At 40.7% G+C, this 22,095-nt stretch overlaps 2 protein-coding genes across 5 annotated transcripts in view; both read right to left on the bottom strand.

Annotated features, from left to right (window-relative positions):
* Window positions 1-191: 191 nt before the first annotated feature.
* rab11fip1a (RAB11 family interacting protein 1 (class I) a) lies at window positions 192-13,204 on the bottom strand. 3 transcript variants are annotated; one of them, XM_011479343.4, is made up of 6 exons: window positions 12,336-13,101; window positions 6,616-7,055; window positions 5,555-6,479; window positions 2,726-4,429; window positions 1,838-1,943; window positions 192-1,423 (listed from the first exon to the last, which is right to left on the bottom strand). In XM_011479343.4, exons 1-6 carry the CDS (start codon window positions 12,683-12,685, stop codon window positions 1,220-1,222), a joined length of 3,729 nt encoding a protein of 1,242 aa, XP_011477645.1. In that variant the 5' UTR covers window positions 12,686-13,101; the 3' UTR covers window positions 192-1,219. The 3 variants fall into 3 exon arrangements, with proteins under 3 accessions (XP_011477645.1, XP_011477646.1, XP_078808913.1); XM_011479344.4 differs by lacking the exon at window positions 2,726-4,429 and having other exon boundaries at window positions 12,336-13,204; XM_078952787.1 differs by lacking the exons at window positions 5,555-6,479; window positions 6,616-7,055; window positions 12,336-13,101 and adding an exon at window positions 4,724-4,870.
* A 1,390-nt stretch (window positions 13,205-14,594) lies between these two features.
* adgra2 (adhesion G protein-coupled receptor A2) overlaps window positions 14,595-22,095 on the bottom strand; it is a 41,734-nt gene continuing 34,233 nt past the window's right edge. For both annotated transcript variants that reach the window (XM_011479346.4, XM_011479347.4), the window contains 7 exons: window positions 21,570-21,759; window positions 21,274-21,482; window positions 21,060-21,187; window positions 17,721-17,844; window positions 17,487-17,635; window positions 16,742-16,831; window positions 14,595-16,598 (listed from right to left, as the gene is read on the bottom strand). In XM_011479346.4, coding sequence (XP_011477648.1) covers window positions 15,200-16,598; window positions 16,742-16,831; window positions 17,487-17,635; window positions 17,721-17,844; window positions 21,060-21,187; window positions 21,274-21,482; window positions 21,570-21,759 — 2,289 coding nt within the window. In that variant the 3' untranslated portion in view covers window positions 14,595-15,199. The remainder of the gene's footprint in view (window positions 16,599-16,741; window positions 16,832-17,486; window positions 17,636-17,720; window positions 17,845-21,059; window positions 21,188-21,273; window positions 21,483-21,569; window positions 21,760-22,095) is intronic.

The following is a 22,095-nucleotide window of genomic DNA, read 5'->3' as shown; positions in this document are numbered from 1 at the left end:
TATTGTGTGACAAACTGTTTTATCTGATCCTCTATCGATGCGACAGCTGGTCACTGAAAATGAAGCCAGCCCTTAATGAAGAAAATGAATCGTTAAATGAGGCAATTTGAATTTAATATTAATTTTGAGTTTCATGAAGAAGAAGAAAAAACACTTTATTGAACAAGCAGTGATTTTCAATGCAGTCCATCTGGTGTCATATTTAGTGTGTTTATTTAAAATAAAAACAAACCAATTATACATTTCATTAACATGCATCATCTGTAGGTGATCAAGCTGGACATTATTTCAACTTTCACTCCAGTAAAAGATGAGGCCACACATTTTTAATCAAAGGTTTCTAACACCAAAACACAAGGCTGCTTAAAGGCACGGTTGCACAGAGGAATATTGCTGTACTTTTAGTAAGGCATTAGTGTTATTTAGACAAAAAGCAGCATAAAACACTTCTGACTAAATATCATTAATCTTTCTATCCTATTATGTACATACACAATTATGTAAATGCATTACATTTAAGTGATTAAAATCTTAAATGCATCTTAAAAACATTGCATCATGCAGAAATGCTTCATCATTTTATTCTTAACTGATGGGATGCAAAATTAAATGAAGGCTGAAGATTCTGCACTGATTTAAGCAAAGGAACACAGCAGAGAGGCTGCTTTTCTCTGCTCTGTGCTCTAAAGACACATTTTTACAGCAGCAACAGACAAATTCAGATAAAAGACATGTGGAATTCCTTTGTGGCCAACAACAAAAAAAACCTAAATAAAATCAGTTAGAGGGAAAAAAAAAAGACTTTAACAGTGAAGTAAAAAGAGTCGCATTGTTGAGAAATGTTTGTTTGATATAAAATATTGGAATGATGTATTGGGCAGCACTAAGCTGCAGCAAAACTCAAGGAATAAAACAAACAACACAAAAAAACGACTTAACTTATATGAAATAATATTAAATAGACATTCAGCCCAATTTGAAGTACGAGATATGTGAAAGATCAAAATTCTGAATAATATACCTAAAGTTAATTGCAGTACCTTAGTGTCAAAATGCGTACGATTCCCCATAAATGTAGGATTCTGAATATTTTGCAGCCTTTTCAAAGCTTTCCGACTTTGAAACTGAAAGTGCTCAACGCACCGACATCACTTAAAACATGTGCAACCTTCCCTCCCCAGCCTTAAGGAGAGGCACTCTCTTTCTAACAAGCATGCGCTCAAGCTTGCTTGGCAGAGTTGAGGGAAAACAGGATAGTGGGTTTCTCCTCCATCACACGGACAAGCAGATTGTCTATATACTGCTCCAGCTCACTGATCTTAGCATCCTTCTTGGAGAGGTCAGCCTGCTGCTTCACCACCAGCGAAATCAGCTCCTCTTGTGTCAGCTGACCATAAGGACCACTTGACACAGAATCAGCCATCTAAGAAAAGTAAAGAGTTGTGAATACATTATCTATAAAACACTCATTTATTTCAAGTAGAGGTTAACATATTCAGAGTTTTGGTCAATGCTAGAGAAAATAAACACTTGAAGCATTGGAAGCAGTAAGAAAATTTGATTTCCTGAAATTAGCTCATGTGGGATTTTTATTCTTTCAGCCAATGAAAAAAACTAAAAAAACATTCATTTTGGAGCTACATGAGTAAGATTTTTGGATTTTATGAACAACCTTTCAATGGACTTTCACAAAAATAGCCACCAGTAAATAACTGAGTAGAGAGATGGAAAGACATTTAATTTTATGCAGGTCTGGGTTTGTCCAACAAATCCAATTAAACCGCTTTATTAAAAACCTGGTTATTTTAAAGCTTATTTTTATGCCAACATAAAGTACCTTCATTATTGCAGGTGCACTGCTCACCACCTTTATTTCCTTCACAGCAGGAGGAATGGTGGGTTGCTGGATCTCCGGTGAGCTCATAGGCTTCACAGGATGTGGTCTGTAAAAAAAAAAAAAAATCAAAGTATAAATCAAAGTAAAGTTGGGGGAAATTAAGTCAAGAAAGGAGAAACAATAGTAAAAGTAGTCATGTTAATGTGTTAGTTAATTTGTATGATATATATTTGTGCACAGAGTGTCAACTAAGTTAAAACAGCCCAAAATCAACACCAAAGACGATAATTCTCTTCCACAGTTGCCTGAAAAGCCTCATTTTTTGATTTTCTGATATAAACAGCGTTTAGTCTGGCACGGTTTAGACAAACAGTTTGCACTCACAGTGCACTATTCTGGCTTAATTAAGTAACCATCAAGCAGTTAATCAACAGAATGAGGTTTTTTGAATGGAAAGGTCTTAAAAAAAAAAAACTAAAAAAAACTAAAACCAAGCGTTTCAGACAGAAGCCAACATCATAGTAACAGAACTGCACCACGTGGGAAAAGTGAAGAAATAAAAGGGAAAAACAAAAGGGAACTCACATTTATTTTAAAGCATATATCAAATAAAAGTAAGAAGCAAGAAATCACCAAAACTATCATATTTCAACAAATAAAATTGATTCTTTTTCCATGTTTTGATGGATTCAACATTCTTAAATAATAAGCAGAATACAGAAAGTTCCCAGGAGTCCAAGAATAAAATAAAATCTACCCCCCTCCCAATCTCAAAAATGTATTTGCATTGAACCAAAAGCCCATCGTGTTCCAAGATTTGTGATTCATGTGTAAATCTGGACTAAAGATCCAGAGTCGAGACTTTGGAGGTTGCCCGCTGAATCTCACCTGCGAGGAGTTAATGCTAGCCCACTTCCATTGCTATACTGAGTACTGACAGGCTGGGCTTCAGAGGGGGACACCCACGCTCTCAAAGGTGTCTTTCCCCCCCATATATTTCCAGTTTGAGCTTCTGGCTCCTCTGGGACAACTGGGAGGGGCTCAGAATAGGAAAAAGCTGAATGTCCTTGAAAAACTTCGGTTTGATTTTGATCCTTTGCCGCATTAAAACTGCTTTGTGTTCTGGCATCATACTGAGACTTGGGTTTTACGGAACCATCGACAACATCTCCTGAGGGCAAGTCTGGCATCTCATTAGATGCTGATTCTTGCTGAGACATGAAAGTTTTGTCGTCTGTGAGACTTCTCAGTGGAAGATTCTTCTTTGCTCTTTGTGAGTTTTTTCGTTGAAAAGAGGGACTTTGTGGCATTTGTTCCTCCTCTTTCCTGCTCTCACTCGTCTTTTCTGAATCACAATCATTTAGGGCAACATGATCAGCAGGATTTTCAATGCTAAAATCTTTTAAATAATCTTTTCTCATCAGTAGTTCCTCGGATTTCTGCTGCCGTTTTTCCTGCCTGCCAGTGAACAGGCCATCATCTTCTTGGTTCTGCTTTAGGTGTCCCGGTCCATCTTTGGACTTATGCTCCGTATAAGGAAGCTGATCCAACTCTGCAATGTTTTTCGTTGTTTTGTTGTCCGTTTTGCTCACACTAGACAATGTTTGGATGCTACTGCTCACAGCAGATGGCTCCTGCTGTGCAGGCTCTTTGGCACCAACCCTTTGTCTGGGTTTAGCTGTGGGTGGTTGTTTGTCCAAAGCAACTTGCACAGACCTTTGGTCAGCTGCTGGTGTTGGATCAAAAGTCTTCTGACTCTGTGGTCGGTGTGAAGGTGCGCCTTCGGTTGATGCTTTTGCCACATTGCCATCTCCCTCTCTGAACATTCTGTTGCTGGGGGAGCCCGTTTTTCTAAATGGTGGGACTACAGATGGACTATGTCTCGTTACAGACTGGGGGGTGACATTCTGTCTGTGTTTCTGGCTGAAGTCTACACCAGAAGATGCTTGTTTTGGTGGAGCAGGAGCGGCCGCTTTTTTTGACGACACCGGTTTCGTCGTAGGCTTCTTCTCAGCAGGAGTCTCCTGTGGCATGTGGGATTTAAGACTTGATGCATATTCTTCTGGCCCATCAACACTCATTTCAGGACCCACAAGTTCAGGTCCCCTGTCCCTTTGTTTCTGGTTGACCTCAGCAACTATATGATCCCAACGAGTTTGCCCTTGTACTCCATGTCTTCTCTGAGGAAAGAGGCTTTCATAATCAGGAAGTGGTAAAGACAACTTATTTCCTCGTGGAGGTCCATCTTCTTCTACATACACTGGATTTTTGACAGGAGCCAAACTTTCCTCAGTTGGGGTCCTATGTCCAGAATATGAGGGTGGTAGGATGGCTTTTCTCCTTTGGTCTGCCATAGCAGATGATGATGATCTCCCCAATTCAACAGATGACAAATCCTCTGTACTGCCACGGGGAGAACCAGGCCGGCTTGGGCTCCTGTTTGGTGGAGCCAACAGTAGGTGTAGATTGGAGAAAGCCTCAGAGGACTCTGCTGGGACTCTAGTGAAAGTGGACTCAGACCTGACTGAGAAGGAGTCTAGCTGAACCGGAGATTGACAGTCAGGGGTTTCAGACTCCGAACTTTGAGAGAGTCTGCCAAGAAGCGAAAACAAAAGGCCTAAAGGTCAGTGTGACCACAGTCACTTCACAACATAAAACCCAATCACCAATCTAACTGTGTAAACTATGTCCATTTTTTAGCCAATATATAACTATTAAAACACTATTTGAAATAGTTTCCTTTACAAAAAGAGTAAAAAATAAATCAGTTATGCAACAGAACTAGATTCTGATCAAATCCTTTTATTTTCTAGCAAATTCTCATCTCTTCTTGTTTTACATTTCTACTGATGGGAACAGAGACATTGATAACAAGAACAACCTTACCATCATAACAGAAGTTAGAACTCAGACAAATCCACAAAAAAGAAAAAAAATATATATTTTTAAAAAGGTAGCCACGCTGAAGATCCACACACACCAACACTGTGTTTCAGTCTGTGCGAGCTCTGTTAAGCCAACAACTTGTTCCACAGCATTTACCCAGACGCGCCCAGGTTTTCAGCAGCATCTAACCAAACAGGTCGCACAGGTCTGCCGACATGTGAGAAAGTAAAAAAGCTAAAAAATGCAGAGACTGCCAAATGGCAGAGTCATTGCAGGAGAGCAAAAAACCAAACATGAAATAGCTGAGAAATGTCTTTTGTTTTTGCAGATGGTTTTGACAAGAAGCTTAGACAAATAATGCAAAAGGGCAATGTTCAGAGTAAATTCGTAGTAGGAGATTTGTGGTAGTGGGTTACTACTGTTTCCTCCAGAGGAAACCTTTGTAATGTTAGAGAAAACAGACCAAGAAAAACCAGCTGAAGTAAACCAAACCGAATGTCAGTGTCACAAAACTGACAGATTTTGTTCAGATGCATACATTTGTGTATAATGTGCTAAAGGAACTCCAGACTGGTTTCAGTTGTGGTTCCACAACAGTACAGAGCAGAGAAACCACCGTCTGCACTAACAGACGTCAACATGGTTTGTTCTGTCAGCTGTAACTGAAACTAATGGTTTATTTAGTTATTGTGCTGCCTAACCACTTTGTAATTGCATGTCTGTGCTGCAGTTTCTTAAAACACTGGAGTTTGAATCTTGTCCTTTACTTTTGGGATTAAAGTGTCTGCTGAGTGTATCATGTAGGAGTATTCAGAGGAGACAAAGACATACCTGGGTTTGACGGCTGACACTTTAGCAGTCCGGCTGAGAAAAACTGTAGCAGAGGGGGCTTGTGGGTTGCGGTTGAACTTTTGGTTAGCGGCTGAACTTTCACTGTCGACAGTTGAAGGACCAGAGGTGTCTTCAAATGGGTTAGTGGAGTGATGGGACACGGACTGAGTGGGTGCTCCTGAGTTGGTGCGAGTTGCCGGGGTGGGGTGCTGCTCCACAGGAGCTTGCTGTTGTACATCTTCCTTTTTCTCCTCTTTCTTTCGGATCATCCCGAACAAAGACGTCAGCCTATCGCTCATGGAGGCCTCCTCTTGGCGTTTGCGCTCCTCTGCTCTTCCACGCTCGTCTTCAAGCCTTTGATTTTCAGCAGCTTCCAGCACTTTTCGCTCTTCTTCTCTTCTCCTCTCCTCCTCATTTTGTTTCTTCCTCCTTGCTTCATCTTCAATGACACGGCGTCTCCTCTCCTGCTCTTCCTGCTGCTTGCGCTGCTCTTCCTCCTGGAGTTTCTTGGCCTCTGCCCTGTATTTCTCCTCTTGCTCCAGTCTTCTCACCTCAGCAAGACGCTTCTCTTCTGCCTGCCTTCTTTCTTCTGCCTCTTGGTGGCGCTGTTGCTCTAATGAAACTTTATTGATTGGTTCAGATTTGAATGCAGGGACGTTTATAGTTTTGGAGGATTCTGCAGGAATGTCAGATGTGTTTTTGCGGATGTCCTCCAGGGAGCCTTTGCCAGAGCTGTTCAGACTCAGCGTAGACCCACTCTTGGTCTTTGATTCCTCAGTGTACACGTGGTTGCCATTTATGCACAAGTTGTTTTGGTCGTTTATGTTCTGCTTGGAGCGGCCCAGAACAGAAAAAGGACCAAGAGACGTTTTACTGTCAGAGCTTCCTGATCGCTTGTGTCCCAGAAATTTGAATTTCTTTTTACCTGTGGCAGGGAAGGTAGAGAAAGGCCGTCATTGTCGAAATACAAAACAACATTTTCTTAACTCAAACAGCAGAGCAGATAAAAGTCAGAGCCGTTAGTGTACGGAACACGCCAAAAAACACAAGGATGAAAATACCTTCAGGAGAATCTACATTGAGGCCAGAAGAGCGGCTGCCGCTGAGAGAGGAATTCTTTTCTGGGAGCGTTCCGAGAGTAGACATGGACTGTGAGATGTTGCGTTGCAGGTTTGACTTGGGGACAAACAGGGTTTTGAGCTTGGACTTCTTCTTTGCTCCAGGAGCCTGATTAAGAGACTTTGCGTCGGCGTCCTCCTCACTGTCTGTAAGGTCTGTCTTACTGACAGAGGGAACAATAGCTGAAGCAGAGTCAGAGAAGCCATCTTTTTTCTTCCCACGGACTTTGTCCTTCAGCTTGGAGATGCGAGATCGGGGTTTGTCTTGCATCGAAAGGTCAAGCATGCTCACTGACAGGTTGTTTCTCATAAACTGGATATCAAGCATCACCTCGCCTCGCACCTTGTCCTCCTTTCCATTTTTGTCCACTAGCTTGTACCACCTGAAATAAAATAAAAACAGAAAAAAAAGAACTTTTTAGAAAGAAAAGATGCCAGGATTTTACAGTAACGCTAATTAAAGGCTTTTATTTTCTTAATCACAATTACAGTATTTCCGCTATAAATACATATAAATATAGACTATATACTAAGCAGAGAAGATTCAACAAACTGCAGCATTCCAGATTTAATCCACTCACCATACTTTGGTAAAGATCAATCATTTAAATCTTAACTTTATTTAAAAAAATAAATAAACTCACCAAAAATACAAATCTATACTATGCAATAGCTATCAACTCAGTAATATTTCTGCAGACATTACTACAGTAATCAATCCTAAAAACAACACGTAAAAGGGCTTTTATCCACATTTTTAAAAAGTCTTTCCTTTAGATCACCATATGTTACTGTTTAAAGCGTGTTAATCTGTCTTTAATTGGGATTACTGAATTTAAACATTCTCAAATGTTATTATGAAGGTTATTATCCGCTGTTGTCTTAGCTTTGCACAGGGAAACATAGAAGCTCTGCATAAGATTATTTCTGCTACCACTAAATTTCTGTTCGTTTCTGCAAACAAACTGAACATTTCTATCAAGTATATTTATTTTATGTATATACACACTTTTGCACCTATTTATCCAATATCACTAATATGTTTAATATAGTTGCTTTTGTCAAATAAATTCTTATTGGTAATACTGTTGAATAAAGTAGATTAAAGTTAACATGATTAGGATTCACTTTTTTGTCAACTCTTTCCTAACAAAGCTAAGCTCAAAAAAAAGTGAAGGCTTTTCCAATGACTGAGTACTTCTACACACAATAAAGTTGTTTTTGTAATGATTCACAGTAATTTGTTACATTTCTAATGTTATTATAGCAGGTAATCCAACACACTGTCAGACCAACAGCAAAGCATTGTGGGTGGAGTTAAAAAAGCATACAAGTAAGAAGAAAGATTTTCTGTACATGCGTCCCAAATAAAATTTACCTGGTTTGAAATAACCATGACCAAAATATAAAAATGTGCTTCAAATGGGTAAAAATGAACTATATTTTTAGAGCTAAATAGGGACAGGTTTGTGTATCAGATGTTCTTGTGCTTAGATAACTGCAGCAAGAGTCAAGACAATAACAGGACTCTCATCTTATCGTCCTCTCTGCAGGGTTCTGCATGGCCTTGTACACACAAACTAAAACAAGCAATTTGGACCATTACAAACAAGCCTTTTGTGTTGTAATTTCTGCCCTTTCCCTCTTAAACCTTTAGTTTCCATGCCTGCAGCTGATTTACTTCTTAAGCAGTTTTGTTATTTAAGCAACACTGTGATGAAACTGGCATGTCATTTTGAGCTAAAAGCCTTCGATATTTTTTTTGTCTTTAATTAAGAACATGTAAAGACTTCTCAAGTTTGAGTATTGTAGCAAGAAAGCACAAAAATTGAGTATTTGCCAGTGTTTTCGTCAGTTCCTGAGCCTTTTACTCCGCAGGCTTCACTGTTATTTGCTTTTTAAATCACGGAGCTGACATCAGGCTCATCTGGGGATTCAAGGCAGGGAACAAGCTTGGAAGCAGGCAATTATTCTTCAAAACTTTGAAAGCCTTCAGGGAGCTGCTGTACAGAGCTTGATGTAACAGGTTAGGATTGCACAGAATCTTCTTTAAACATTCCTTTATCTCCCACCCTGAACAGAGAACACACTCAAACCAAAGCAGGTTAAAGAAAGATAAAAATAAAAAAGACAGGTTCTGTAGCACATACTTTTTGTAAAAACAACAGAACGGTGTGCACATTGTGACTTTAAAAGAACAAAGTCATCACTAATAATGATTAAGGTTATTCCTGTTCTGTATTTTCCTTTAACAAAACAAAGCAATACTTCTGATTCAAAGGGGGACAGGTCCTGCTGAACAAGTTTCCTCTGTTAAAAAGGACAAACACTTCTGTCTGGCATGTACTGTTTAACACCAGAACCCGTCTCTTTTTGTCAGGAGCAGACTGCGTGTGCTTCTAAGTCAAGTCAATAAATAGTTTGAAGTAAAATAGCAGACAGATGATGATACCTCTCACTTCTATGTGCCACACACTAACCCATGATTAAGTATGAAAGCTTTTTCAAGAAGCATCACACGACAATGACAAAATGATCTAAGGAGACCTGCTGTGCAGAATCCAGACACTGTTGGGTAAATACAATGGAAAAAGATTGTCACTGGAAAGCCTCACACCCCTACATTTTGTTTAGAGTGCAATAAAGGTGCAGTTTAGAGGAATCAGATACTAGAGAGTGGACTCTTCTGTAACTACAACTATTCCAATGGTTTCCTAAAGTCTCTTAAAAATTAGAAAAAAATATGATATACTGTAATAAAAAAAGACACTCTTGAGTTGAAAGGGCTTAAGATAATTACAGTCGTACAGTATGGAAGTTAACTAAATGAAAGCGAACAAAAGAAATTGTTGATTAGCTAGTGACATCATTCCGTGGTGCATTCACCAAATGCAAATAAAAGAGGCGAGGTGAACTGCAGCGCAATGGAAATACATCTACAGAACCGGTTGGGTGTGAGTATTTTTTCCATTGTGTTGAGAAAAAAACAAATTATAATAAATGGAGTACCTGGAAAGAAGGCCAAACTGTTTACAATTGAAACATGGTAAATTCTTGTAAAAGTTTCAACTAAAAGCAGAACTAAGTTTTTTTCCCAACAATGTTTAATATTGATGTAATCTACTGCAATACAGTACATTCTATGCATGCAGAAAACTTCCATCTCACAGATTTATTCTGTAGGATAAGTCGTTTTAGAATTCAATTTAACTTTAGTAAACTTTAGTAGTCATTATTTGTATTAATTTAACCAATTATTTTTCAACTAAAGTTCCCTTTTTCTTAACAAGTTTCAATGTGAATCACAAGCTCAAACTAGCAAAGCAGAAAATAAACCAGAACCAAAAACAGAAAAGTAGAGCAAGATCATTGACTCTTGACAAAAGACATTAAAGAAATATTGAATTTATACATTATAAATTTATACAGATGACAATTTAACCTATATGCCACATTTTTTCTTCTATGGGGACAAAATAATCTGTAAATTGGGATACCACTACAAAAGAATCAACTAAAAAGCAGCTAAGTGGCTGTAAATATTTGATTCTGGACAATAGAGACAATGGTAGCAGACTAAAGATTTGGTTAAATGAAATAGATACAATGAAAAGTGACATTTAGTATGTACTGCAAGACCATGCAAAGGTTCATTAAGAAAATGAATTATTGTCATTTGTAGTCAAATAAGTTGCAGTATATTTGCAGCAGAAATAAACTCTGGAATAAAGGTAAATATTGATTCTGACTGAGAATACTCCAAGAAATTTAAACACTAGTATACCAAGGCTAAATGTTTGCTTACTGGGGTTTATACAATTTTTCTAAGATTGACAGATTAGAATAAATAAAAATTAAGACATGTCAAAGGCCAAACCTCTCCCTCAATTCACACATTTTTGTTAGAGTAGAAATGCCTTTCAGCAACAGACCAGTCTTTAGTATCAGTCGGTGTCAGCACACCAAGGAAACAGGACAGTAAACCAACACCAATGACGTGACAGTGAAAAACAAAAACTTCCTATACTCTTTGTGCATATTGAATTCTAACACAGAGTAGGAACAAAAAAAACAGGAGCATCAAAAGGGTCCAACAAAAAAAAAAAACACAGACACCCTGAAAGGGAAAAGCTATGAGGCCGTAACAATAAATTTCTCAAACACGGGATAAGATTCCCGATATGCTGCAACAAGAAACCCACGAATGAGGTCATTCTAACACACAACACAACTTGTTGAGCGATTACAGAGCTCCCAATCTAACTTGGATTTTCTAAAGGTCAGTTTAGAAATCGATGGTCCCAATGACAGGTTTGACCAAAGTAGACCATTATTGTTTGTGAAATTACTCAGTCTAAAATTAAACAATGTGTGTTTTTGACTCGTGTTACACCCAAACCACGCCCATGGTTTCTTTTAAACTACAGATTGCTCATGTAATCCTCTGCGTCACATAACAAAACTGGGTGGAGAAGTCACTTAGTCAATAGATGAACAGCCTGTGGGGCAAACCGTGGACTCATATTTGCAGCAGAGCGAGAAGAGATTTCCAGTTGCAGTCAAGCTGCAATTTACTGTAGACTATCATTTCAGACTCTCAAACACTTATTAGGTTGGCCAGTATAACAGACAATAAAACGTAAATTAGGAAAAAGTTCCAGTGTCTAGTAGGGCTGCAAGGGCAAAACAAACCTGGACAAGACAAAACATAGTCAATAGGAAGATTGGGCAATTATTTCATCAGTAAGACTGTATATTTTGGATAAGCCAAGAAAAACAGGGCAAATGGGTATGGGTACCTAGTACGGGTGTAAAAAATTAATTGATGAATTGATTTCTACTCCAACAATCCAGTCGTTCATTAATCTTTCTGAGGCAAGTTGTTAATTGAATTGAACTATACCATTAAAAAATTGTTTCAATATTGGAAAATACCATTTGGATTAAAACATAGTAGGTTTATTTTACTATATTGCAAGAACAGCCAAGTGCATCACAGCGGACACTACACAAGTGGTGACAGCCAAAAAATGATCGATCCATCATTCCCAGTCCAATGTGTGGAAACACTGAATTTAGTAAAGACATATGACCATAAAATGTGGTACAATGTTCTAATACTGTTCCCTTTGATTTGTGTTTAGGTTTAAAAACAACAGTGGGCTAAATTTTATGAAACTAAAATGATAATGGATTTTCCATTCATTCTCATTTGAACACTTGAACATGTTTAATTTACACTTGATCATCTTGCAAGAAATACAAGGAATCTGGAAAACTTCACCTGAACTGTTCAGTACCAGGTATTTTATCTCGGAGTCACACTGGTAGAAGTTTTGGCTAAAGATGTCCTGAATCGGTTTTAGGTGATTCGGATAGTTTAAAAGCGGATCAACAACAACCAATTATTTGTGATATGAATCGAATCGCTGCTAAACGAATCATCACACATGCAGAATAGTAATTAAATAAGTAAATGAACGAGTTCAAACCTATCCTAGGTCTAATCGAAACCTTTTGGTTTATTTAAACAAGCAGTCATGTGAGTAAGGTATAATAAAACATGGGCGGAGGCCTGGCTATAAAAAAAATAACAACAAAAAAAGTTTCAATATGTTGGATCAGGAATGTGAAAACAGGTGAAGGTCCACGCGCCCACTTACTGTGTCTTTTTGCGCGACTTGTCGTCATGGAGTTCCAGCAGGTTGATCACGGCCTGGCCCAGAAACTTGTCGAGTCCCACCTGGGCTCGATGCATGACGATGATGTACAGAGTACAGCGCTCGGCGTTTCCCGGGTGGAAAAGTGGCAGGTCAAACGAGGCCTCCTCCTTCCACACCGGGGCGACGCTTTTTTCCGCCACCGAGGTGGAAAACTTATCTTTGGCCACCTGCATGATGGCATAGGCGTCGTTGCCGCCATTCTTTCCCTTCACACGGAGGTTCCGAGCCTGGTGCACCGTTACCTGGACACTCGTGGGAAACAACTGCTGGCTCTGGCCAAGCAGAGACATTCTAAAGTCCTTTAAGGTTAACTCTACAACGTCGGTGTTCTGGTTAACCTCTTATCCGACCTCCGTGAGAGTTCCGTTCCCTTTTGGTGTCCTCTGCGGTCGCTGGCTCTACCCAACAACCACTTGACTTCAGTTCAGGAAGCTCAGCTGGATGATGTCGTAATTCTTAACCCTTCACGTCGAACGCGTTTTCTGACGGTGACACTCGTTTGCGTTAAATTTAACCCTCCGTTAACTAGTTCACCACTTATACCAACCCGGATCATCTAGCCATAGAAGTCACGAAAGTAAGACTAACGTATTTCTTCGTTTACAACAACGCAACTCATTCGAGAAAGACTTCCACCAAGTTTCGCAGTTGACTTCCCTGATGTTTGGCTCTCCCACCCATACTCTGTGACAGATGCTGACTGATTGGCTGACGAGGCTGTCAGTTTTAAAAAGTCAATCGCTGATTGGACGGTTGAAGGTGACACGCACTGACGGTCCCGGACCGTTAATTAGTCCTACAGACCAGGGGTCAGTATGCAGCGGTGAACAAGATCGAGGTTTGAGGAACACAACACGAACCTGTAGCATTTTTTTTCTGTAGAGGCATTCTCTTCCTATCAATATTCGAATTTAGAGTTCTAAAAGATAATTCATTTCGATTTCTTATATTTCTTATAATATTTTAAGGCGATTAAAATAATGATGCATCTATTGTTTATGTCAGGGTAGAAAACATAGAGCGGAGGAATTTAAAAAAAACAATTTCAACATTTTTTTTTACTTTTTGTTAATTATTTCATTTTAATAATATTTTGTTAATTTTGACTCATTATAAAAACAATCAAATAGTAAGTTCTAGTCCACCTCAGCAGGTTTCTTTCATTTCAGTGAGTTCCCCCCCCCCCCATCTTTTTATATCCCCCAAACTCTTCTTCTTTTAGTGTGCAATGGAAAGACATTGACACAATTAAAACATTAAATTAAAGCTAATTTTAATGCAGGTTGCTGAAATTTTTTATTGTTTTCTAGGTATAGGGGGAAAATACCACGGAGAATGCCCTATTAATTGAAAAAAATTAAAAATTAAATCAATTAAGTTTTTCCCCAATCAAATTGTGTGGGGAATGTCCAAACAGCTGAACCACCAATAAGAAACATTCATAATTGAGCAGAGAACTTATGCTACATAAAACAATTTACAAATCTATTCTTAGGTTTGGTAAAGTGTTTATGAGTCATCAAGTCTGTGTGAATCATTTCCTGGCTAAAAGAACTTACAAAACATTTGAAAAACATACTTGTTGAAACACCAAACAGTTATAGAATTCTGGCTTGAGGAACAATATTTAAAAAACCCAACCTAAAATTAGTTTTATACTAGAAGTATTGTTCATATAACTTAACCTGTAGACTCAGTATTTTATAAAAACATAACTTTTTAAAATAGCTTTTTCCTCATTCTGTTTTTATTCTCTTTGTTTTATTGTAAAGCACTTTTTGATTTTTATCTTAAAAGGTGTTATATGAATAAAGTTTATTATTAATATTATTATTATAACTTCCGGAATTGGAAGTACATCAAAGCATTTAGGAGTTATGCCTAAGTCTTCTTTAAACTCACTAAAATATAATAGTAGTTCTCTTTTGTTTTAAATATTAGTAGAGCACTTAATAGAAGAAAATGTTCATTTTCAGCCACTTGAAACAAGCAGTTGGACTTCAAACTTCCAAGATCTATTTTACTTTTAAATGTCTTCAATTTGCATCACTGCACCATTTCAACTCACTTAGATGACAGAGAATTTTCCCTTTTGATGAAGGGCAAGGTCATTTAGCCATTAGGACGGGAAGTTGGATCTTCAGTTGGATTGTCAGTAAAGTAATTAAAAAAAAAACAATGTCATTAAAAAAAAAAACATTGTATGAAAAAACTTTATCAAAGATAATTGAGTACACAAAGAAATTGCAGCATCTTTTATATTTAAAAGTCTCACATAGCCTTTTTTTTTAAATCCCTCTTAGATATTTTACAGTTACACACATGCATATCCCCCTTTATGTTTGTAGATTTTCACACATCCATACATACACACAAAAGCCATACAAGTGCATACATTTGCATATATAAACAGTCCCTTGAAGAAAAGCCTGAAAGCTTGCTCTCAGATTAAATGCATATGCTATACTTTTGAAATGGTTCCTTTCATGTTCCATTTTATCCAATAGTTGATATGCATAGACAAATGGCAGCTAAAACAATAAAGCTTTTCTTAGACACTTAAAGTCAACATTATTTACATTTTTGTTAAGTGAATAAAATAAATGCTTAACTTTAGCTCAAAACGCACAATTAAAAAAACCTGCCTTAGTATTTCACAGCAAACTCTTACATTGCTACAGCAGCAAGAGTGCCAGTTTAGTTTCCTGGATGCCTTCTAGATAATAAAATCTTAAATTACGTATTTTTTAAGAGATCAGTCATTTCATTGTGGTAATGCATAGATTTGTGATTGTAATTACAGTTCACACAGTGGTTTCACTTTTCCACAAACCACTCTTTATTCCCACAGAGCTCTGGGACTGGTCTGTGCCACTCATGTCCGGTTCGAGCTCTAGCACTGAGGTTTTCAGGTTGCCATTGACGGCAGCAGCCCCAGGAACAGTGGTGGTGACACTGTTCAAAGGGTAGGAGCAGCGCTTTGCTTCTTGCTCTGCAGATGCTACCACCTTCATATTGTCTCTGCTGGAGCATCGTCTTTGAGCCGCATGCATAGCTACGGAAGGTGGAAGTGGAAAAGGTTTGCGACTCCCACTGCTACCTCCATCACTTCCTTCAGAGGGACTGGTGGCCACTGACTCTCCTAGCCGCTTCCCATTTGTCAGTCGGCTGGCCTGGTTTTCTGATAGACTGTGGTGGATGCTGCCATTCTCACTTGTGGCCTGTTTATAAACAGCATGCGAAGAACTGAGGTGCTCTAAACTTGTGGGCCCTAAAGCTCCAAGACTGCCTCCTCCTCCAGCAGTCCTTAGAGCTTTGAGACGATAGTGTCCCCTGCCTTCACCCCGATGGTAATACTGAGTGCCTCCTTGTTTAGTCCTGCTGCTAATTTTCTTTCTTTGGGGGTGAACCGGTGCTGTTGAGTTAATTAAAGGAAGAACATTGTTCGTTGGCTTGGTGATGGGGTCAGTGCTGATGTTCGTATTATTCCCTGTGGGGATGCTGGTAATGTTTGGATTGTCTTGGGTCACCTGCAGGAGGTTGGTGAGCTTGCAAGGTGCATGGCCAACACTGCTTATTGCACTAGGCGTGGACGAGGACCTTGCAGATGAGTTGTGAGAGTCAACAGATGGATGGCAGTTGATGAAGAGCTGAGATCCCTTCTCAGAATTTTGCATGCCACTCCCAGCGGTGCAGGTATGTGTGTAAGTAGCGATGGGGTGGGAGCGACGATAGCCTGGGCAGCAAGACAACCAAGACGCCTGTACATCCAGACGTCGGAAGCAGTGGTGCACCACCAGAAACACCCCCAAAACTATGGCAACTATTCCATAGAGACAGCTAAACAGCAAGCTAGAGTGGCCTGTGAGCCACATTGCCATGGCTCCAAAACACCACATAACCACAAAAAGGAAGTGGGTGGCTACCAGCACAGAAAATTGTGTCTTCAGCGAGTACTGATCTTCGGGAGACACAGCCGGAGTGACAGGTACCACAACTGAATCGGTGGAAATTAGACTGGTACTTCCTTCCAGTGCAGGGTGGCTCTCAATCCCAGTAGACAAAGTAGTTCCTGTGCATTCTTTGGTCACATGGTGCTTCAGGCGAAACACAGTGCACAGGAAGTAAATCCAGGTCACCAGCACGACCAAGCTAGCTGGAACAAAGAAAGAGCCCAGACTGGAGCGCCAGATCAACCAACAGCTGCAAAAGACCAAAAAGATAGAGCAATTTGTGCAAAACAAAGACGTCTTTGTATATTGAACATATAACCATTCACCTCAGCATACAAGCAAATAAAAACCCAACACCATGACAAGAATTAAGAATAAAAGAAAAGCACATACTAAGGAGTGTTGTCTCCATAGTTGTTGACATTAACAGCCGCAGTGATCCCACAAATGATGAGAGGAACTCCATCAGCTATCAAATAGAACCTGGTATGGGAAAGAAAGGCATGTGACATACAAGTTCTTCCATACTAAAAACATTTTATCTTTCTTTTTTAAATTGTTCCCGTGTGACTTTCTCTTTCTAAAGCAGTATTTGCTGTCTGACATCTGACCAGAGCTTCAGGATTAAACACTTTATTAGAGAACAAAAGGGATATAGGTCAGTAGAGATCTCATAGGTCAGTCACTTGCTGGAAATTGAACCCTTGTTACTGCAACAAAGGACTGAGTGGAGATCCAATGAGGTCAGGGATATGCCATAATGACAGCAGTTTTATGATGACTGTCACAGAACAGCATAGAGATGGACTGAACACTCAATAATTGTCCTTTTGAATCCCTCTGCTTAGATTGATGACAACCCTTTTGTGCTGCTTTTAAATTTGTGTCACACATTCTTCTCTGTTCTAAATTCATTTGGCCATATGGGTTTTATGTACTTCAGTAAACCCCCAGCCCCGCCACCAATGTTTCCTAAACAGAAGGACTTTAGTTGTTGCACACAATGAGTGCCTCTGATGGTTGACAGTCTGAGTGGGTGGCCTTACACAAGAACTCCCACATTTGTCTTACACATAAACCATATTGACAGCAAATACCAATCTCCTGATCCACCAAATGGGCCGTTGTTCCAACTGACCTGAGCATGGGTCGCTGCGTGGGAGGAGCAGGAGTCTCTCCCTCGGTCTGTTGAGGAATTCTCCAGACAGCCTCTTTGTAAATGACTCTGGCACTGACTCCAATCCACAGCAATGTCGAAAGCGAGGAGTAATGCAGAGCAATGCCCACCTGTTACGGATCACATTCACATCAGACAGGAATTTGGAGCAACACAAGTTGGAGGAACAAACTAAACCTTTTATTAAATACTCACAGCCCGGCAAACCACAGGATAGCTAGTCAAGCCTATGCCCCCCGCATAGATTGCTGTTGTCATGGCGATGTGGAAACAGGCATTCAGGAGTGTGTGCCAACTTTTTCTTGATATGTGAATTGAGCTAAAAAACAAAAGAAGCAATTACGAGAATGGAAAAGTTATCAGAAGCAGAAACATGTACTGTATCTGCCACAGGAATCTAGCCACAGGGGTTGCAAGCCAGTAACTTCTGTGCCGGTCCCAAGCCCGGATAAATAGAGAGGGTTGCGTCAGGAAGGGCATTCGGCGTAAAAATTGCCAAAATAACCATGCGAATCATCCACAACACTTTAGACATACCGGATCGGTCGAGGCCCGGGTTAACAACGACCGCCACCGATGCTGTTAACCTACAGGGTGTCGGTGGAAATTTGACTACTGTTGGTCGAAGAAAGAGGGGAGGCAGAAGGGTCCGTTGCCAGAGAGAGAAGGGAAAAGGCAGGAACATAGGTTTGAGAATAGGGACTCTTAACGTTGGCACAATGACAGGGAAAGGCAGAGAGCTTGCAGACATGATGGAGAGAAGGAAGGTAGATGTACTGTGTGTGCAGGAGACAAGGTGGAAGGGCAGCAAGGCACGTAGTATTGGAGGAGGATACAAACTTTTCTATCATGGTGTTGATAGGAAGAGAAACGGGGTAGGAGTGATTCTGAAGGGGGAGTTTGTAAACAGTGTTCTAGAGGTGAAAAGAGTCTCAGACAGGATGATGAGCCTAAAGTTAGAAATTGAAGGGGTGATGGTGAATGTAGTCAGTGGGTATGCGCCACAGGTTGGCTGTGAGTTAGAAGTGAAGGAGAGATTCTGGAGTGTGTTGGATGAGGTCATAGAGAGTTTTCCCAGAGGAGAGAGAGTTGTTATTGGAGCAGACTTTAATGGGCATGTTGGTGAGGGCAACAGAGGTGATGAGGAGGTGATGGGCAGGTTTGGTGTGAAGGAAAGGAATCTGGAGGGACAGATGGTGGTGGACTTTGCGAAGAGGATGGAAATGGCTGTAGTCAACACTTACTTCCAGAAGAGAGAGGAACATAGAGTGACATACAGAAGTGGAGGTAGGAGTACTCAGGTGGACTACATCCTATGTAGACGAGGTCATTTGAGAGAGGTTAATGACTGCAAAGTGGTGGTAGGAGAGAGTGTAGCCAGACAGCACCGCATGGTGGTGTGTAAGATGACTCTGGAGGTCAGGAAGAAGAAGATAGGGAAAACAGAAAAGAAGACCAAGTGGTGGAAGCTACAGAATGAAGAAACTTGTGAGGAATTTAGGCAGAAGTTGAGGCAGGTCCTGGGTGGTCAGGATGAACTTCCAGATGACTGGGAAACTACAGCAGAAACTATCAGGGAAACAGGTAGGAAGGTGTTAGGTGTGTCATCTGGAAAGAGGAAAGACGGTAAAGAGACTTGGTGGTGGAATGAGGAAGTACAGGACTGCGTCCAGAGGAAGAGGTTGGCTAAAAGGAAGTGGGATGTAGAAAGGACTGAGGAAGGTAGACAGGAGTACAAGGAAGCGCAGCGTAGAGTGAAGAGAGAGGTGGCAAAGGCCAAACAGAAAGCTTACGATGAGCTTTATGACAGGTTAGACACAAAGGAAGGAGAGAAGGACTTGTACAGGCTAGCCAGACAGAGAGACAGAGATGGGAAGGACGTGCAACAGATAAGGGTGATTAAGGACAGAGATGGAAAGGTGCTAACAACCCAAGAGAGTGTACAGAAAAGATGGAAGGAGTATTTTGAGGAGCTGATGAACGAGGAAAATGACAGGGAAAGAAGGGAGGAAGATGTGGTTGTTGTGGAGCAGGAAGTAGCAGAGATTGGAAAGGATGAGGTTAGGAAGGCTCTGAAAAGGATGAAGAGCGGAAAGGCCGTTGGTCCTGATGACGTACCTGTGGAGGTATGGAAGTGCTTAGGAGAGACAGCAGTGGAATTTCTAACAAGGTTGTTCAATAGGATTTTAGAGAGTGAGAAGATGCCCGAGGAATGGAGGAGAAGCGTTCTGGTCCCAATCTTTAAAAACAAGGGTGACATGCAGAACTGCAGCAACTATAGAGGAATAAAGTTGATGAGCCACACAATGAAGCTGTGGGAAAGAGTAGTGGAAGCCAGGCTTAGGAAGAAGGTGGAGATTTGTGAGCAGCAGTATGGTTTCATGCCCCGTAAGAGCACCACTGATGCCATTTTTGCTTTGAGAATGTTGATGGAAAAGTACAGAGAAGGTCAGAAGGAGCTGCATTGTGTGTTCGTAGATTTAGAGAAGGCGTATGACAGGGTGCCGAGGGAGGAGCTGTGGTACTGTATGAGGTCGTCTGGAGTGGCAGAGAAGTATGTCAGAGTAGTTCAGGACATGTATGAGAGAAGTATGACGGTGGTGAGATGTGCTGTAGGTCAGACAGAGGAGTTCAAGGTGGAGGTGGGACTACACCAAGGATCAGCTTTGAGTCCTTTTTTGTTTGCTATGCTGATGGACAGGCTGACAGACGAGGTAAGACAGGAATCTCCCTGGACAATGATGTTTGCGGATGACATTGTAATTTGCAGTGAGAGTAGAGAGCAGGTGGAGGAACAGCTAGAGAGGTGGAGGTTTGCTCTGGAAAGAAGAGGTATGAAGGTCAGTCGTAGTAAGACAGAATACATGTGTCTGAACGAGAGGGATCAAGGTAGAAGCGTTAGGTTACAGGGGACTGAGGTGAAGAAGGTGCAGGAGTTTAAGTACTTGGGGTCAACAGTTCAGTGTGATGGGGATTGTGGAAAAGAGGTGAAGAGGCGAGTGCAGGCAGGTTGGAGCGGTTGGAGGAAAGTGTCAGGAGTGTTGTGTGACAGAAGAGTGCCAGCAAGACTCAAAGGAAAGGTGTACAAGACAGTGGTAAGACCAGCTCTGCTCTATGGGTTAGAGACGGTAGCAGTGAGACAGAGACAAGAGGCTGAGATGGAGGTAGCGGAGATGAAGATGTTGAGGTTCTCCTTAGGAGTGACCAGGTTAGACAGGATAAGGAACGAGTACATCAGAGGGACGGCTCACGTTGCCTGTGTTAGCGACAAAGTCAGAGAAGCCAGACTGAGATGGTTTGGACATGTTCAGAGGAGGGATAGTGGATATATTGGTAGAAGGATGTTGGAGATGGAGCTGCCTGGCAGGAGGGCAAGAGGACGGCCAAAGAGGAGATATATGGATGTCTTAACAGAGGACATGAAGTTTGCTAACGTTAGGGTAGAAGATGTTCATGATAGAGTGAGGTGGAAAAGGATGATTCGCTGTGGCGACCCCTGATGGGAAAAGCCGAAAGAGAAAGAATCTGCAATACCTGTGATGTACTATGTGTGTAATAACTATTGTGAAGACACAAAGGAGGAGGACTGCAGTGCAGGCGTAAACCACAGGGTGGAGCATCCTCACAGAATTGGTGTTGGTGTTGGGGAATTCAGGCACCTCCTAGAAAAAAAAACGTAAACCATATAGCCTTGTGATTGAATTCTTCTAATCATGGATGAATAAATAAATACTGATGCATGTCCAACCTGCAGTACAGCATAATTGCTGAGCAGAGTGCAGCCCATTGTAGAGGTTCTGCTGTCACTGTGGACAAGGCGACAGCCTTCCGGGCTCCATCCTCCTTGCTTCTCAAGTTCTTGAAGGCTCCATTGAACTGGCACCGCATCACTGCCGGGAGACAAGTGGCGCAGGGACACCCAGATAGGATCGGAGTTGTTCCACATGCTACAACCATCTTTTAAAGACCAAAAGAGTTATGTTGTAGATTTGACAGATAAACTAGACACTAATCGCTTTGATTTTATCTTTGGTGTTTTCTCACCGAGGCCAACAAAGATGACAGGACTATTGACAGTGCGTTTGTGGAATTGTTCAGAATTCCTGTTTGAGTTGGTGGAAACAGGAAAGAAGCTGCCTGTTCGAAAGGCAACAAATTGCAGCTTACAATCTGAAGCAGCGTCAGGGGGAAACAGGGTAGGTGGAAGACTCACAGAGGCCAAGGCTTCAGAATTCTGGAGCATTAACAAAAACAAAACAGGCAAAGGAATTACATTTTTTTTGCAAAAAAAACTCCACTAATTAACTTTAAATAAAGACATCATAGATACTAGCTGGTTTCAGTTTGCAGAATCTATGTGTATGTAATATGAAAACAGAGAAATAGATTTATGCTAATTTATGTTTTTCTTTCACTCATGGTCTGTACCACTGCAAAAGACAACCTAATGGAGCAAAAGCGCTGTTTATGAGTGAAACTGTGGTTTATTTGTCTTTATTTAAATTATCCACACCACAGAATCGTCTAAAGGTTAAAAAATACTTATCTATGGCTTGTATTTGTACAAGAG

The sequence above is a fragment of the Oryzias latipes genome, chromosome 9, assembly GCF_053564925.1.
Source record: "Oryzias latipes strain Hd-rR chromosome 9, Olatipes_Hd-rR_3.1".
Lineage (NCBI taxonomy): Eukaryota > Metazoa > Chordata > Actinopteri > Beloniformes > Adrianichthyidae > Oryzias > Oryzias latipes.
Note: the sequence above shows the minus strand (reverse complement) of the source record. Positions and strands in the feature narration are given on the sequence as shown.

Excerpts from the sequence above, each read along its gene's own strand:
- rab11fip1a (XM_011479343.4), bottom strand. The coding sequence starts at position 12,685 with ATGTCTCTGCTTGGCCAGAGCCAGCAGTTGTTTCCCACGAGTGTCCAG. Across the intron at positions 7,056-12,335 it reads AAGTCGCGCAAAAAGACACA|GTGGTACAAGCTAGTGGACA; the intron begins GTAAGTGGGCGC and ends ATTTTATTTCAG. Across the intron at positions 1,424-1,837 it reads GTGCACCTGCAATAATGAAG|ATGGCTGATTCTGTGTCAAG; the intron begins GTACTTTATGTT and ends TACTTTTCTTAG.